We start from the raw sequence: 19,297 nt of genomic DNA, 5'->3' as shown, positions 1-19,297 counted from the left end.
CTATCTACAGCATTTAAAAATATTTGCTCTGGTAGAAACAGTGTAAATTAAAACACTTTAATCATAGTTTCTCTTATATTACTAGCTTTAAAACTTGTTATTAGGGCAACTGCTGATAGCAAAACTACCCTGGTTAAATGAATATCCCACACAGGCAACGTCATATACCAGATCTCAACTACTGGAGAAATTGTAACAATAATAAATATTATCTAGAAAAGTTTATTATTTTAAAAGTTGTAGATTACAAATAGATTGGAACACTGAACAGAACAAATAAACTTATTGAGTTGAAAATATTTACATTAGAGTATACAGTAAAAGAAATTGTGTGAAATAACGTAATACAAGAATAATTCAAGAAGGATTGCTAGAGTAAAATGGCAGTCCAATTGCTTCCCACGAGTGTCAAACTTAGTACGGCCTTGGAGGTGGGCCTGAAAAGCACAACACATATTTGTAAAATTATTGAAAAATGTTCGTTTAATTTAAACTATAGTTATTTAAATGCTATATTAGATTTGCTCTATAAAGACAATTGAAGTTTGATTAGTCTAAAACAAAAATTGTCGTGTTTTCATTAATGAGGAAGGAGTTGATACATAACAGGCAGTTGATAGCATACAAACAGTTCACAACACACTTTGATAGGTATTGGCCCCTTGATCACACAGAAATCTGATCACAACCTATTCATACAAAGCAGGAGCGTCTACTTCTCTTCATTTATTGGCTACAATGAGACTAATAGTCACACATTGGGAGGGGGGGGGGAAGCAGTGGTGGAGGTAAAAACATAGTGCTGGTGTCAGATTTCATATAACCCTTCTGTATTATTAAGTCAATAATGCTGGATCTTATAGAATCTTTTTTTTAATAAGACTAGATATCTTAAATATCAATTCAACAGCCAATATCTTAGTACCTAAATCCAGCACCCAAGGAACCAAAAAAACTATGTAAAACTTTTTTTCAAAATTTCTATCAGAATAAATAAGGAAATTTTTGAAAATCAACTTAAAACCAAATAAGTAATAAGTTAAACTACACGTTAAATACCGAAAAAAATTATACCATTCAAACAATACCGGTACCTATCTACTCAGACTCTGCCTTCATTTTACCACTATACAGCACGGAATGAAAGTATAACTAATACCAAAACCTTCTCTTCAACTCATCTTCCTTGGTTGAAAATGCTGTCAGTGACAGTGAAATATAATATACTAATGTTTGTGAATAGTGTAAACGTAAAGTTTTATGTACCAGGCCAGTTTGGACTCATACCCCACTCAAACCTAGGCCATTGTGCTCTATGTCACATCCTTAACCTCAAACTGATCTAAATAATCAATATTCAAAGTACAATATAGGTACTAAACACTGACCTCCTCTCATCATGCCAGGAGGGGGTCCCTGCATGGGGGGAGGACCACCACGTCCCATGGGTGGCATTCCCTGCATGCCTGGCTGCATAGCTGCAACATACAACACATGTCAAATACAAATCCAATTTTTTTAGACATTATTTCCATGTAACATTGTATTTTGTTAGAGCTTAGGTTTGTAAAATAGTCCTACCCCAGCTTGGTTGGGAATGTTTTAAAAAGAACACTACAATAAAGAAGATTATAAAATTCGTCGTTAACTTTTTTTACTTACACCTACCAAAGAGCCCTTGTCAAAGCCTGACACCAGGCAGAGTCCTCTTCTCTGCTAAGTAATGGAAACACTAAACTGCCAGCCCCAGTGGTGTGGAAGTGAAGGTGTCAGGAAGGGTTGATTCTGGTACTTCCCAGTAGTGCAAGGGGGGAAACGCCTCTTCGGTTGGCTTGGGACTGATGAGGTAGGCTAGAGCCAGACAACCCGAACCTGGTCCTCCAGAGGTTAACTGGGGGTTAAGCGTCGGGCCGGCAACCCACCTTGGAAAACCCAATTGTTACGAAACACCAACACGGAAAAGCCTCGGAACTCGGACGGGAACATTGGAACAGACTTCGGCTACCACCCAGGACTCTGCGTTTTGGAACATGGAACCTAAGAACACTGGCTGTGCCAGGAGCTGTAGATATTTTATCAGAAGAATTATGTAGATATAATATGGATCTAGTCGCTCTGCAAGAAGTCAGGTGGCCTCTGGCAGGCAAAATAAATACCAAAGATTATGTGATCTATTATAGTGGGAACGATGATGGACATTATCGAAGAGGAGTAGGTTTTGCTGTGAGCAAACGAATACAAAGTGCCGTGATACATTTTGAAGCTACTGGTGAAAGGATGTGCAATATTAGGATTAAGGGCAAGTTCAAAAATATGTCTGTGATAAGTTTTTATGCACCGACAGAAGATGCAGAAGACGAAGAAAAGGACAGATTTTACGAAATGTTAGAAGCAGAATGGAGGAAGCTACCAAGCTATGACACCAAGATAATGTTAGGTGATGCTAATGGGAAGATTGGACAGGAACCAGTATGGAAAGGTACAGCGGGAGGGAATAGCCTCCATAAAGAAAGCAATGACAATGGAATGAGATTGTTGAGTCTGGCAGTTGGCTGTGACATGAGGGTTATGAGCACGTTTTTCCCAAGGCAGGACATCTACAAGGCAACATGGGTATCACCGGATGGTCACTCCAAAAACCAAATAGACCATGTACTAATTGATAGAAGACACTCTAGTCATATTACAAATGTACGCACCATACGAGGAGCTGAATGTGGTTCAGACCACTACCTAGTATTAGTTAAGGTGAAACAAAGAATCTGCATTGAAAAAAGGAAGGGACAAGAAATTCACGAAAGCATTGCAGTTGAAAAGTTGAGAGAAAAGGACACAGCTAAGGAGTTCAAGATTAAACTATCCAATAGATTTCAAATCTTGGAGGAACAAGAACAAAATGACGAACTCACTATTGAGGAGAGATGGACGTCACTACGAAACACAATACAAAAATGTGCTGAGGAAGTTTGCGGGAAGAAAAAACGAAGCAAAAACAAACCCTGGTTTGATGAAGATTGTAGAACAATGATAAATGAAAGGAAACAAGCTAAAGACGTTTTGTTGAAACATGGAAGAGAGATTGACAGAAGGAACTATGAGATTAAAGCAAAAGAAACAGTAAAAATTCTCAGACGGAAGAAAAGAGAATGGATAAATAGATTGCTGGAAAAGACGGAAGAGGACCAAACAGCTAACAACTCTAGAGAATTCTATCGAAGAATTAGATGGTTCAAAAAAGGATTCAAACCTAATGCATATGGCATAAAAAACAAAGCAGGGCAAGTAATTATACAGAAAGCCGAGGGTCTAGAAGTATGGAGAGAATATTTCTGCGACCTATTAAATGGTGAAGAGGATACAAATCACACAGAACGAGCTACATTTCAGAATGTACAACCTTTTGTACCAAATCCGTCCATAGAAGAAGTAAAGGGTGCAATAAACGACCTCAAAAACAATAAGGCACCCGGAGAAGATGGGGTGACAGCAGAGATGCTGAAAGCAGGAGGCCAGATAATAATAGACAAAGTACATAGGTTAATTAATGAAATATGGGATAAAGAGACTATTCCTACAGAGTGGCAAGAAGCTTTAATAGTGCCCATCCATAAAAAAGGGGATAAACAAGAATGTAATAACTATAGAGGAATATCTCTTTTAAATGTTACATATAAGATTCTGTCCAAAATTATTCAAAGAAGACTTGAAGTATATACGGATTCCTTTGTCGGTGAACAGCAGGCTGGATTCACCAAAGGCAGGTCCACTGTGGATCAGATTTTTATACTTAAGGAATGCTTAGCAAAGTACTGGGAGTTCAACAAGGAATGCTATTGTTTATTTATAGACTTCAAAAAAGCGTATGATAGCCTATTCAGAGCAAAGATATGGGAGAAAATGGAAAAATTCGGAATACCAGATAAGCTTATTAAATTAGTAACCACATGTGTCTCAAACTCTAGTTGTAAAGTGAAGATAGATGGAGAAACCACAACTAAATTTAATGTGAATACGGGGGTGAGACAGGGGGATGGACTCTCCCCCCTCCTATTCAACATTGCTCTAGAGGAAGCCCTACAAACAATACAAAATGCACACATAGGACTAAAACTAGGAACGAATATTAATATATTAGCTTTTGCAGATGACGTAGTACTGATGGCTGAAAAAAAAGAAGATCTTAGGGTTTTAACGGAGACACTAATAAATGAAACTGAGTATGTAGGGCTAAAAATAAATGATGCAAAAACCAAATTCATGATAGTAACAAGAGGAGAAGCTGGAAATAATGAAGAGTTTTTTCAAGTCAACAACCATGAATTCCAAAGAGTAAATAATTTCACCTATCTAGGCGTTCTACTATCTGACAAAAATACGGAAGACATGGAAATTCAGAATAGGATAAATTTAGCAAATAAGAGTTGGTACGCATGCAGTAAACTAATGAAATCAAAACTTTTAACGAGAAAGACAAAAATTAGAATCTACAAAACTATAGTAAGACCTGTACTTTTATATGGAGGGGAAAATTGGGTCCTGAGCAAGAACTCAGAAAAGAAAATAATAACTTTTGAGAACAAAGTTTTGAGAACTATATATGGGCCAGTATGTGAAGATGGAGTATGGAGAATCCGCCACAACCGGGAGCTAAGAGAATTATTTCAAGACCCTGATATCATTGGAGAAGTTAAGAGTAGAAGATTAAGGTGGGTTGGCCATATCCTAAGGAGAAAGGAGGAGAGTCTACTGAAGATAGCACTCAGAGGAAATCCGAGGGGAAGAAGACCAATAGGTAGACCGAAAGCCAGGTGGTGGGGTCAAGTACGAAAAGATTTGGAAAGGATGAGGCTTGTAGAGGAAGATGCATGGGACCGAGACTATTGGCGACAGCGTGTTGGCGAGGCCAAGTACCAGCTAGGGTACAAGTGGCCATGGCAGTAAGCAGTAAGTACCTACCAAAGAGAGGAAAAGAAAGAGGGAAGAAAATATAAATAAATTCAACACACACCAAGATTTTTAATTCAATATCCTTTTTATTCTATAGAACACTTTTTAAGCACAAAAATCAGCCATTACATTACATTTTAATTACATTATGTAACTAGGGGAACTTTTTTAAATCTTCACTGTGTTTGGAAATAATTTTTTTTATTTTAGCGAATTTCCCATATAGGGAATAAGCTATTACCGTAGTACTCATGGTAAGATAACAAACTCTTAACTGACAGCCAACATGGCTTTCGGAAGAATAAATCTACATCCTCAGCTATAACAGCACTAATTGAGTACGTCCTAGACCAGATAGAAAACGAACAATACATTTCCGCCATCTTCCTTGATTACAGTAAAGCTTTTGACTGCCTGGGCCACGACCTGATATGCAAGAAACTCGAAAGACTCGGTATAAGAAACTCTGCGCTAGAATGGTTCAAAAGCTACCTAACGGGACGTTCACAAGTTGTGGAACTGAAAAACTCATCAAATGAAGTCACAGAAAGTTTCAAATCTTAAAAAAGCAAGCATATATATATATATATATATATATATGTGTGTGTCCGTTAGCACGATAACTCGAGCAAAAATGATCCGATTTTGATGAAATTTGGTACAAACGTGTACACCTACGTTTATTTGAACGAGTTCGCGATCCAGCATGATCGGACCATGGGAACGGGGGTTTATGGGGGGTTTTATGGGGTGAAAATAGGTTTTCCCATTTTTGACCCCAAAAACATAAAATTTAGCAATTTCTTTCCAAACCATTTTGTTGAGCTTAAAAAAACAAATAATTTAGTATATTGAAGCGTTATTATGCGCCTAATGGCTACGGAGAAAATTTAAAAAAATTGTAAATTTAAAATTCCCATGTTATTCTTATGGAGAATAAGTAAACTGTTGTAGTTTGCTTGTTTATGAACATATTTTGATCAAATTTGGAAAATGTTTTTATTTCTTACTAACTACTAACATTTAAAAAAAAAAAACAGTTTTACCCTCCCTGATGCAGCAAACCTAAGTACTTGTTAAACTAATTCTATTTAAATCGGGAATAAATGTTATATTTTTAAGTAGACATTTCAGTGTAAATCTAATCAGTCAAATGGAAATTCGCTTAGTCTGCAGGTTTGCTGCGACGAGGGTATTTTTATAGCCCGGTGACTTGTATACATTTTCTAATGTAACTGTGATGGAAATAATGTTGTCTCTTCTTCATCCTACATTTTTTCAGTAAGAAATTTCCATGTTTTTATCATTTATTGACATTAAATCTGTATTTCTAGCTTTCTTTTTGTAATATTTGTATATATTCATCAAAATTGTATACTTGACTCTATTCAACACATGTAACTTACTCTTAATTGAATAAAAATGATTTGATTTGATATGGAGGTTGCACCTGTTACTCTAGAAGCAGATACAGTTTTGTACAGCATACTCCAGAATAAAATAATATTCAAGCAAATAGCGAATGATCCAACCTGATATTTCTTTAACAGTTCCACCAATTTTAATCTTAACGGTAAACGTATTCAGAACTCAAGAAATTTCATCTAGTAATGGTTGAGACACAAACACAGTTAGGGTCAACGCGGGTAATTGTGAACGCCAATGACGAATTTTTCAGATAAACGCAATTTACAAAAAAACTGTAACTGGCTTAATCTATACCTATATATAAAATCCAATGTATGTTTTTTTGTTTGTTTGTTTGTCCTTTATGGACTCCGAAACTGCTAGACAGATTGTAATGAAACTTTCAGGCATTATTAAGCATTATTCAAGGATGGTTTGTGTGAAGTTTGGTGCAGATCCGTCCAAAGGGCTCCGCCCCAGTGGCTCTGGAGTTTCTCATGTTAACCTTATGAGTACTCATATTTAAATTGAACTAAAGAATCTTAACAGCTGGTTCAATTAAACTATTTGATTCTGTGATGTCCAATAGCATTAAAAAGTGAATAGGTTTACCATCAGGGTGCAGCACTATTATTTTTTTTTTATTATTTATGACAACAGCCAATTTGCAACCAAAAGGTGAGTGAGCGTAGCGAATGAACTTCAACCTGGAGGCGAGTTAGCGTAGCGAACGAGCTAACCTGAAGGCACGTGAGCGCAGCGACCTACCTAGTCCACCTAAAGGTGAGTGAGCATAGCAAACGAACTTTAACCAGGACGTGATTGAGCCATGCGAACGAGCTCATCTTGAAAATGAACGAGCATTTGACATAAAACCACATTAGGACAGGACGACTTCTGTCGGGCCAGCTAGTATTTCATATAAGGCGATTTCATACCCTATTTAGTGAAGGAGTTATTCAGCATTCACAATTGCCCGAACGGCATTCACAATTGCCGACAATTTTGGGGTAAATGTGAACTCAGTTGAGAAAAATATTAAGTTACATACTACAGCATAGGAGGGGAATTGTGATTAAAGCCTAATTCAAACTGTTCACAAATTCCCCTTTTTCAATGGCATGTGACAAAAAATAAGCGTGCAAATGAGATTTTTCCGTGGTACTTTGAAATAGTTAGAAAATCAGTTAGATGTAAAAATAACAAAAAATGGTCAGAATATTTAAAATTAATGTATTTAATGGGTAAAATAGTATTCATATACAAGAGAAAATAATATAGAGTAGGTAGTTATTTGATTGATACAGTAGAGCAAAAATTTAAAGGAAATGACAAAATAATCTCACTTAACCAAACGAGAGCACAAATTTGTTTTATACAATTATTGAAATCGTACTGTAATAGCAATCAACAATTAGAAAAGAAAACTAAATTACATTGGTTAGATAGAATAATTGGGCACTTTCCTTTTAGGCTATACAAAATTTTATTACTTGTACCGGTACTAAAAATGTTTTTTTATCTTGAAAAACCTTTAAAAAAAATCTATTTAGAAATCAAATCATTAACTAACTGTCCTGTCCGCCTACATCTCAAAAACTGGAACACAACCTGGAAACTTGTAAGTAATCTGTATTTTTTATACAGTGTTTCTGGGGTTGGCAGCATAATTGGTTTGAAGAATAATCTTTAATGAGAACCAAAAATGTGTTTCTTTTACAGGCGGGGTAAAAGTGAACAGCGTTCACAATTGCCCCAAGATTAGGTTCACAATTACCCCCACATAGTAAAATATTGAGGGTAATTGTGAATTTGATAAAATAAAAAGAAAATTGCTTACAGGATGGATATGAGGATATATATTGCATTATACATTTGAAATTCTTTCATAATTACTGGTTTTCATGTCAATCTGACTTTTACTTTTTTCACAAAAAAAATATTTGATAAGGTCTACGCAACTTGTATGTCAACAAAAAACGCAACTTGTATGTCAACAAAAAACGCAACTTGTATGTCAACAAAAAACGCAACTTTTTTTTCAACAAAAAAAAAATGTTAAGCGGCTCTTAACTTTCTAGAATTTTTGTCCTGTATAGAAAACAAACCAAATAAACATAAAACATTGATTTCTACTCAAATCAACAATACACTAAGAAATTACAGCCCTAGTTCACAATTACCCACATTCACCCTATATGCTATTACTTTAAAGCTCAAGTTGATACTAATTAGTATTCAATACTTTTAGCCACTCAGCTGGTATCAATCGCACAACAACCACACCATTCTTAGGTTTCAACATTAATCCTCCACATAAAAACTAGAAAACTTTTTTTAAACTATAATTGATTTGGATTTCCAGGACTCAACACATTTTATACATACAGTAGACTCTTGATAATTCGAAATTGGTGGGCCAAGCATATCAATTTGAATTATCAAGAGTTTTTAATTATCAAGAGTTTGATTTATCGGGAGAAAAATAAACCATTCGAATTACAGAGAGTTTGTTTGTTTAATACATAGAAAGGTACAGCACGTTACAATAAAACATCATACCGTATTTTAGTACACTTTTAAACAATCAACGGCTTATTTTTCAGTTACTGTAGTTGCAAAGAAATCTGTTATTTAGCGCTATATATTTCGCCAATAGCTGAACTATCGGCTGTCGACAACTACGTTTGTGCTCAAGGAGATGTCGTGCAATCTAGAGATCGGATTGCCAACTTAGAAAAACAAGTCAGCGAACTAACTCAGACTACTGCTCTAACTAAAAAACATCAAAACGTCCAACACTAGCCTACCATGGGAACAGGATGTACAGTACTGTATAGTTTCCTGTTATAACAGGAAGAGATCACTTCGAATTATAAAGTGTTTTGCCGACTAAACTTCGAATTACTGCGTGACTTTGATTTAGTGTTTTTTCGACGAAACTTCGAATTACAGCATGACTTCGAATTAAAGAGTGGTAACCGACGAAACTTTGAATTACTGAGTTACTTCGAATTATAGAGTGTTTTTTCGACGAAACTTCGAATTACTGCGTGTTACAAATTGACCTGTCCTCTATTTGGACTTTGAAATACCGAGTGTATCAAAATGCATGGTAAAAATTTGAAATATTGAGAGATTCTCTAGGGACTGAGCCTTCATTTTGAATTATCAAGTGTTTGAATTACCAAGAGTGGACTGTATTTTGTTCAAATCTCTGTAATGGTTGACGCCTATTAATTCTGTACTCTATGTTCAAGAATAAAATATTCTGATTCTGATAGGCTTCCACAATCTACCCGGTACCGGATGAGCAAATATAAATTAGGGTGAAGTAGGAGAATACTTTATAGGCGACCATTATTTTTCACAACTGATAAAATTGCAAAATTGATCATACCTTAATTAGAGCTACACAGTGAAAAATAAACAGTACCAGGAAACTGGCACATTCTCTCTCATTAGCTTGCCATTGAAATAGAAAATGATTAATTTGATGGGAAAATTAAATTTCAACCATAATTGTTGGCCATTTTTATGAAAAACATACATCAAAAATAAAAATGGTTTTTAAGTAAAAATCATCATTTTATTTTATTTCAAGATAAAATCACTTAATTTTTTTATTAGAACAACCCCCTGAAGATACTATGGATTAGTACCCACATACGGCCTCAAGTTACAAGTAATGACTCACCTATCATGCCGGGAGGTGGCATCATGTGAGGCATGCCAGGTCCTCGTACTTGAGGTGGTCCTACCATCCCCATACCTCGTCCGCCAGGTGTCATCACCTGCTGTGAGGGACCTCCGACACCTCGTACTGGCCCTTGGAGTCCTGCAACAATTACAACAATACTAGCGTTGCTAAACATCAACACAATTGTCAGATGAATAATGCTGACTTTGTACTTTTAATTTGAAAAATAAAGGGACAGCAGCTAGCTAACCTTAGAAAACGTACTGACAATACACAGAGGACATTGAATACTTAGTGAATTATCAATTTTGTGAACTGTCTTTAGCTTAACTTGACAAAAAATATATTGTGTGTTATGTGTCTACTGTGAGTTCTTTGGCCTACCTGCACTTATTCTAAGGTAAGCCCATGCTACCTCCTTTATTCTACAGATCAAAATCCTGGCCTAGAGCCTTTCCTTGAACCTTTCCTTGAACAAAACTGAGATTGAATACTGGTTCTTAAGCCAGGACCATAACCAGTTGATTGTCTCGGAGACATACTCACCGGCTGGTACTCCGCCGCCGCCTGCAGGTATGCCTCGACCAGCCGCTCTGGCTATGCCCGGCCCAGGGGCAGCTCCCGGTATGGGCACTCTCGGTCCTTCCTCAGGTGTGGGTGGACCCTCCACACTCAGCGATACTACGTTCTCTCCTCTCAACAGAACAAAGCCCAGCATCCGACGCTCCTATCACAACACAATACAATCAGCATTTCAATTGGCCTACGCTCAAACAAGGTATAAAATACTGATAATAATATTAAAATCCCAGCTATTAGAGTTGGACTTATCAACAGAATAATATTTTATGGTTTATTAGCGTGTTATTTGTGTACAACATTATTGAACATAATAGGCCTAACTTACCTCCTTGTCCTTGTTTCCTTTGCTTTTTAAAGTTCTGAATTCCTCACAATCTCCAATTATAACATTCATATGCTTGTCGAATGCTGGAACAAACCATTTTCTGTAAGTTATACAAGTTCACACCCTCAGAGTAATTTTATCACAGTGATAAATGTGTTATGGTAACCCTAGGAGTGGCAAGACAAATTTTCAGTATGTGCTTTGTGGAGTGGCATGCTTATTTTGGTGATTTTGTAAGGGGGTTTAACTATTGAACCGTATATTCATTTTGTTTGTTATAGGCTAGACAGTAGTATTCAAAAATGGTAGTAGTACAAAGCAAATATAGAAAGGTGGATTTTTAGAAAAAAGTTAACTTACAAAAATATATATTTTTTAAATTTTATTTCAAAAGCAAAAACTTGTCACATGTAACATAAATTTTGTATTGCACAATTCAAAATATGCTAATTGTACAGAATTTATTTTTCTACATAGATTTATCACAGTATACACAAAAGAATAATTTTTGTAGATTTAATAACAATGATACGGAAAAATTGGAAAACGTAAATTTTTACAACTACACTTTGATTGATCCAAAAATGCCTTCTAATAAATCAATATCATAAAACCATACAGTTTTTGAAGCCAATAGGCCTAATATAATTCTAAATAATAATAACTAAATAAGATAAGAATCGTTTGTTTTCACAAGCAAACATGTCCAAATAAAACAATTGATTCGCTGTTATAGGCCACAAAAATTTACTGACTGTTTATCATATTATGGATCACACATGTATAAATATTTATGCGAAATAATGCATAAATATTACACCTAGGCCTAATACAAAACACTTAACTAAAATGCACACATTACACTATAAAATTACAGATAAACCCCACACTTCGTCTTATTATCGGACAAAAACTCACAACGACGCCGCCATTTTAGGTTAAACGATGACAAGTGTTCTGTTCTTTCAGCTTGAAAGATCCAAAGCTTCTATTTGTGTGACCAGCCTGACAACATTGAATTCTACTGTCCTTCGTCTATAAGAGCATATATAAAACAACGTTTTTGTACATTTCACATTAGGCTATATATATATATGCGATTTTGATTTAGAAATCCAAAATTTTTGTCGATTCGCCACATGAGAAATACGTAAAAATTGGCTATTTACAAAAATTGTTCATCAGCTGTTGGAATGTATTAAATGACATTACACCTTATACAGAATGAAAGTTTACTTCAGGCTTGTTGCGGTGGTACTACTTGTTTTTGTTAGAAACAAAAATTATGTCTGCTATGATTTTTTGAAATGACTCATCCTTTGTAATGATTGTGCAACAAAACATGGTGTTTGCAAGTTAGCGATAATAAAATGAAACTTCAGAATCTCATCTTTCCATTGGTATAAGATTTAGGCTAATGTCATTTCACCGACTATAATTGTGCGTAACATGCAACGGAAAAAAGTTACGCTAATCGACAAATTTTGTCGCCCGCCACTCCAGCAGCACATTTTGAAATCGACATTTTTTTGTCGATTCGCCACTTTTACGGATAAAGACTAATAACAAACTAATATACATATAGGTACACCCTTTTTAGAGGCCAAGAATGAATATAAGTTAATATGCTATATTATATACAGTATAATGCGAGAAAGGAAATCCGGTTTATTAACAGCAAGTAGTAAGTTATCGAGAATTTGTTACCTACTTACAGTATAGGCTATAATTCAATGATTTGTTTTCAGAAATCACTTAACAGTGTAAAACATGTGTGGGCACATTCCATGGTGGTTACATTTAAGATTCTTTCCGAATTTGATCTCATAAGTTAAGTAAAATTATTTTGATAAAAAAAGTTAACATTGGGATCTCTTGAATACACGATTGCTTTAGCCTATTTATAAAAAATATCAAGTTAATAAAAATTAGTTTTTTTGGTAGAAAACATTGAGGGACAAAAAATTCCTTTTAGTTTAGTTTTAGAATTGCGCAATAAGGAAATTACAATCACGGTGACTTTAAAATTATCATGCAGTTAAGTTAGTAGGTCTAAATAACTTATGCCTACCTACTAGGCTATTATTTTGTTCAACAAACTTAAAACCCTAGAGACCAAATAAATTTAACTTAAAAAGTAACATAAGAATTCATTAAAGTACCAATGTAACATACCTTTAAACGTTCCTATAAACGTCCTAGAGTCTTGAAGTGTGATCTTAACTCTAAAGTTGAGATGCTGTTGCATCTTATTATTCTTTCCGATAGTCTGGAAATGATAAAAATGCATGATTGATTACAGGCCTAGTTTAGTTTAGGTAGGTAGGCTAACTAATTTGTAATTTTACGTAGGCTACTTTAGCCTATTAACTTTTATATTAGGTAGGTTAAAGGGTAAAGGTGACATCTAACATTTAGGCCCAGGCCCTACTATTACTGTAACTTAGGCCCTACTGGATCATATCGCAATAATTAATACCCCCGCCGCAGCAAACCTGCAGACTAAGCGAATTTCCATTAGCCTGATTGGATTTACACTAAAATGCCTCCTTAAAAATATCACATTTATTCCCTATTTAAATAGAATTAGTTTAACGAGTACTTAGGTTTGCTGCAACAGGGAGGGTAAAAAAGTGTTACGGTATTTTGTTTGTAAAATGTTAGTTATTAAGAAATGAAAGTATTCGAAGTATTCCAAATTCGATCAAAATATGTTCATAAACAAGCAAACTACAGCAGTTTACTTATTCTCCATAAGAATAACATGAGAATTTTAAATTTACAATTTTTTGGAAGTCTCTCCAAGCATAAGGTGCAAAATAACGCTTCAATACTAAATTATTTGTTTCTTTAAGCTCTACAAAATAGTTTGGAAAGAAATTGTGAAATTTTGTATTTTTAGGGTCGAAAATGGGAAAAACCTATTTTTACCCCATAAAAACCGTTCTTATAAGTAGTCCGATCATGCTGGTTTGCGAACTTGTTTGAATAAATGTAGATGTACAGGTTTGTACCAAATTTCATTAAAATTAGGTACTTAGTTTTTGCTCAGAAAGTAATCGCGCTAACGGACACATAAACTTAAATATAGCCTACATATGAATTTGAACAGAGGGGGTTTTTGACTTGTGTGAACCTGGCAATAACTCCGGCAATAAGTAGTGCGCGCGCCCTATAAAATCTATTAATGGCCATTTTACGGAAAAATACGGCAGCGAAGGTTATTACCAAGAGTGTCACCAGATAGAGGACACCTTTACGGACACGACAGTATCAATATCATGTACCTGGGGGGTAAGTTAAGGGGGGTAAAGTCGGCAAAAAGTAGTGCTCGCGCCCGATAAAATCTATTGCTGGCCATTTTACGGAAAAATACGGCCGCGAAGGTTATTACCGAGAGTATCACCAGATAGAGGACACCTTTACGGACACGACAGTATCAATATCATGTACCTGGGGGATAAGTTAGGGGGGTAAAGTCAGCAATAAGTCGATAAAATCTATTGCTGGCCGTTTAGGAAAAAAATACGGCCGCGAAGGTTATTGCCGAGAGTATCACCAGATAGAGGACACCTTTACGGACACGACAGTATCAATATCATGTACCTGGGGGATAAGTTAGGAGGGTAAAGTCAGCAATAAGTCGATAAAATCTATTGCTGGCCGTTTAGGAAAAAAATACGGCCGCGTAGGTTATTACCGAGAGTGTCAGCTGATAGAGGACACATTAACGGACACGACAGTATCAACATCATGTACCTGGGGGGTAAGTTAGGGGGGGTAAAGTGAGCAATAAGTCGATAAAATCTATTGCTACTCGTCTACTAAACATGTTATTGAAATAGTAGGCCTAAATAATTCGAAACTAATCTAGGCATTGGTATGTTTCAAAGATTTTTGCCAACTTTACCCCCCCGGTACATGATATTGATACAGTCGTGTCTGTTAATGTGTCTTCTATCTGGTGAAACTCTCGGTAATAACCTTCGCGGCCGTATTTTTCCGTAAAATGGCCAGCAGTAGATTTTTTCGGGCGCGAGCACTACTTTTTGCCGACTCCCCCCCCCCCTAACTTACCCCCCAGGTACATGATATTGATAGGTACTGTCGTGTCCGTAACTCAAAGGTGTCCTCTATCTGGTGACACTCTCGGTAATAACCTTCGCGGCCGTATTTTTCCGTAAAATGGCCAGCAATAGATTTTATCGGGCGCGAGCACTACTTTTTGCCGACTTTACCCCCCCCCCTAACTTACCCCCCAGGTACATGATATTGATACTGTCTTATCCGTAAATGTGTCCTCTATCTGTTGACACTCTCGGTAATAACCTTCACGGCCGTATTTTTCTGTAAAACAACCAGCAATAGATTTTATCGGGCACGCTCACTACTTATTGCTGGAGTTATTGCCAGGTTCACACAAGTGTGTTTTTGGCCTCTGGGGACCTCAAAACGAAAAAGTAAATCAGTCCCGGGTCTAGGTCTTACCATGAGACCTTACAATAATAGGGTATAGGGTAGGCTATAACTTATTCCCTATATGGGAAATTCGCTAAAATGTGTAGCCTACCGTACTTAAAAAAAATATATTTCGTGATTCTCTTGTTGGTTGCTTTTGAAATTTCTAACTTAGTTTGCATAGTCCAAAAATTTGCAATTGTTTTGCTAATATTAAGTTATATGTGTAAGCAACTTAACCCTCCAAGTGTCCATAGTTTAGGCCTTAATGTCCACCTATTTTTGGCGCATTTGCAAGGTTTTATTAAAACGGATCTGAGAAGCTTAAAACAATGTTAATTCTAATGTTCTATATACCATTTTGTTTGGAAAATCATGGGCTTCAATATTATATATAAAACATAAGGAACATTTAAAAAAAAAAAAAAATTTTAGGTAAAAAAAATATAATTTCGAAAATTTTCAAAAAAAAAATAAGTTCGCGCTCAATGAAATTGTATAAATTATAGGCCTATAAATATTTGAAAATAGCCACTTTGTTCTAAATTTTAAGAGGATTACAAATATATAATAATATAAGGAAGTAGATTTGCAAATAAATAAGTTATGGGCAAAAAACTGATTTCAGTACATAGCGTTTAGCTAAGAATGCATAGCCTAACCATAGCTAGGAATCTGGCTGATAATTTACATCAATATCACTACCTACTTCTTCAGGATCATCAACCAGCACTTCAAAACCACTTAAATCTTCTTATAATGCACCACGTATATCACTACTTTTGATTTTTAACACTAAAACAATGATAATCGTAATAAAACACATCAGTCATCGGTCCGGGGGAACCTAGCTGTTTACAAATACACGCACGTCAGCTGTCTGCTACAATATTTTCGGAACTAAAATGAATAGCGCTTAGAGACAGACCTCTGGAGAAAGCTTAGAATATTACGGAAAGAATGATACCTAACTCGATCCAGTTCAATCCGATTCAGTCAGTCATAGAGCCTTCGCCGTAAACGATGTCTGCGTGTCGAAAAATCGACAAGTAACACTACACAAAGTGTGCTTCTTGTCGAATTTTCGTCAAGTAACACTGGGAGGGTTAAGTTAGGCTACTTCCTTATATTCACAAACAACTGTTCTGTGGCGAAATATAGGGTAGGGTTAGGCTGCACTTTACTTTAGGTCCTAGGCCTACAGTCATTTGAAAGAAAAAAATCGATTAACCTTACCTAACTAGCCAAACGATATATCGAATGAAACAATCGATTAATCGATATATTGATATTGTCATTCGGATGAGTGTAGGACCTAAAGTAAAGTGCAGCCTAGGGTTAATTAGCCTAGCCCAGGCCTAATGTCTAGAAATTAATTTGACAGATAATTTAGTTTTTGGACCTCGAAACCAAAAAAACAAATCGGTCCCAGGTCCAGGTTTCACCATGAGACCTACAGTAATAGCCTAGGCCTAATGGAAATTCGCTAATAAGTGATAGGCCTAGGCAGGGTTAAGCCTCAGAGGCCGTCTAGACCTAAGCACAAACTATGGAAATGTTTGTACCTAGGCCTAGTTACTTTTGTTAGTAGGTCTTTTTACAGCCTAGACCAACTTTACCTTCAACGAAAATTTAAAAAATATACTTATAACGATTTATGTATAATGACTGCCGGCAAACAATTGAGTTAGGACGGAAAACCGCCAATGCTACAGAAAATTATTCAAGTTACAACTATGTTTTTGAATTTTGAGTTGGAAGGTCGTAGTTTAATGAATGTTCTTACCATTTTGTTAGTTTATTGAGATTTCCTTTAAAATCTTGAAAATATTTATGAAACTGAGATGCTTCTTTATTCCATTACAGCTTGCAATAACGCATTTACGCGGTAGTAGTAGCACACCAGCAGATCAGCTCAGATTCGTTCACCACCACACCACGTTCGCGTTCGTTCACGCTTCTTCTTCACCGCCGCAACCCGGGCGCAACAATCCGCGATCGCGATTCGCGGCGTTCGGCGTTCTGTTCTGGTTCTGGTTTCGTTTTCGGTCCCTTTCCACTCGGTCCAGATTTGTTCCAGAAATAAACACGAGGGAAAAGAAAAGGTGGCCGTGCTTAGTCTATGTTCATTGTTTATAGTTGAGCTTGTCAACGAAACCGAAAACTTACGACTATTTTGTAATTATTTAGTTATTAATTTATTTGACCCACCAACAGCAAATTTCCGATACCTACAAGAAATTAAAAGAAGTCACAGGCCACCCTTCCGCAATTATCCTGGCCATCTGCTGATCAGTCCACCCTTAGACCAGTCTTGCACATTAGATGATCTCCTTTTTACAAGCGAATGACGAAGCCATATCGGTAGCTAGTTTTTTGGAAAAGCGAAGTCTGATTTTTGGACACGGAAAGTAAGTACAGTAGGTATGTGCGGTATTAATGATATGATTCTTGATAGCTGTTGGAAATATTATAGAAATCGGTCGGGACCTGATGGGAATGGGTGTGCTAAGCCCTTGAAATCTCGACTGTGGACGAGCGTGTTGAGCCTCCGGCCCCGTCCCGTGAGACAAATATGTTTATATATTTATGTATCTCAACAGACATCTCCATTTTACAACTATACAAAACAAATCAAAAAGTACAAAACTCAGGATGGCTAATATTGTACGGTAAACATTTAACAAGAACAATACCCCCACCACAGCAAACCCAACCCACGGACTTAGTTAATTTCCATTTGGCTGAATTTATGAGGTGAAACCACTGGTGAAACCCGTCGAAATCGCCGGTTAGGCCTACTCTTGAGGTTTCACGCAAATTCAGCTAACTGCAATGGATAGAGTAAAGTTATTAAAATCTTAGTTGAACCAAGCGAGGATTGGAGGGTAAACATAATTAAGACGATTAAGTACGTTATAAAACGTAGTTAAATATTTGTTGTATTTGATGAAAGTGAGTGTTTCTCTAGAAAGCAGTAACATTCTTACTTTGAAGAGGTCTACGCTGTGCAATTTTGATACCTTCTCTTGCTACGTCTTTATTTTTACTTCGATACTTTTAATTGAAATTGTGACCATACAAAGTAGGTATTTTAAGCCAAGTATGAATGGAGATGAGTGTTGGATGAATGGCGCGATCTTGTAGACTAAGTCTTGTTAGTGACTAAGGCCGTCATGTTCCTTAAACACAGCCGTAAATTAATAGTCCATACAGCTAATGGCAACTAAGGACCTATACAGTTTATTGTTGAATCTGAACCACATTTTTGCCTTGGTATTCATGAATTGGTATAATTATCAGGATAGTACCGCGGATAGTCGTAGTGCTCACTAGTGCGAATTTTAGTCCACACCAGGGAGTATTGCATCCACAGCGCATGCCTATAAATTTCCACAATTCGTGTTGAAGGTCGTCAAATGTTCATAAATATTTATGAACTTTGACAACCTTCAGAAGAAGCAACGATATCATTGGGAACACCTGAAGAAGGCTCAATTGTGAGCCAAAACTAGTTGTTACACAACCACTTGGATTATCAACATTAAAGGTATTGAAACACAAGAGTAGGTATTTATGCACTTTAATTGATTAAATTCTGGCATAATTTTGTGAAATCGTACCATGAAGTCGCTGTCAAACTTTTGTGCATGTACTTTTTTAAACTTTTTAAGTGCATGTAGATTTGTGGATGGATCAGACCATAATTGTAGTGAATTTGGCCACTAATCATTTAGGGACCAGATACATGGCCATGAAAATCGGGATATTTCATGTTTTAGGGTAAAATACCCCCGCCGCAGCAAACCTGCAGACTAAGCGAATTTCCATTAGCCTGATAGGATTTCACATTAAAATGCCTCCTTAAAAATATCATA

The 19,297-nt window shown here is 36.2% G+C and overlaps 1 protein-coding gene across 1 annotated transcript; it reads right to left on the bottom strand.

Annotated features, from left to right (window-relative positions):
• Positions 1-206: 206 nt before the first annotated feature.
• On the bottom strand, positions 207-17,369 carry LOC129000898 (small nuclear ribonucleoprotein-associated protein B). Its single transcript, XM_054427973.1, has 7 exons — positions 17,206-17,369; positions 13,137-13,230; positions 10,962-11,044; positions 10,601-10,781; positions 10,052-10,192; positions 1,389-1,478; positions 207-437 (listed from the first exon to the last, which is right to left on the bottom strand). Exons 1-7 carry the CDS (start codon positions 17,206-17,208, stop codon positions 415-417), a joined length of 615 nt encoding a protein of 204 aa, XP_054283948.1. The 5' UTR covers positions 17,209-17,369; the 3' UTR covers positions 207-414.
• Positions 17,370-19,297: the final 1,928 nt, after the last annotated feature.

This window comes from Macrosteles quadrilineatus, unplaced genomic scaffold, assembly GCF_028750875.1.
Source record: "Macrosteles quadrilineatus isolate MER2022 unplaced genomic scaffold, UCM_ALF_1.0 Scaffold_8__2_contigs__length_117827958, whole genome shotgun sequence".
Lineage (NCBI taxonomy): Eukaryota > Metazoa > Arthropoda > Insecta > Hemiptera > Cicadellidae > Macrosteles > Macrosteles quadrilineatus.
Note: the sequence above shows the minus strand (reverse complement) of the source record. Positions and strands in the feature narration are given on the sequence as shown.

Excerpts from the sequence above, each read along its gene's own strand:
- LOC129000898 (XM_054427973.1), bottom strand. Across the intron at positions 10,782-10,961 it reads AAGGAAACAAGGACAAGGAG|GAGCGTCGGATGCTGGGCTT; the intron begins GTAAGTTAGGCC and ends GTGTTGTGATAG. Across the intron at positions 438-1,388 it reads TCCTGGCATGATGAGAGGAG|GCCCACCTCCAAGGCCGTAC; the intron begins GTCAGTGTTTAG and ends TGTGCTTTTCAG.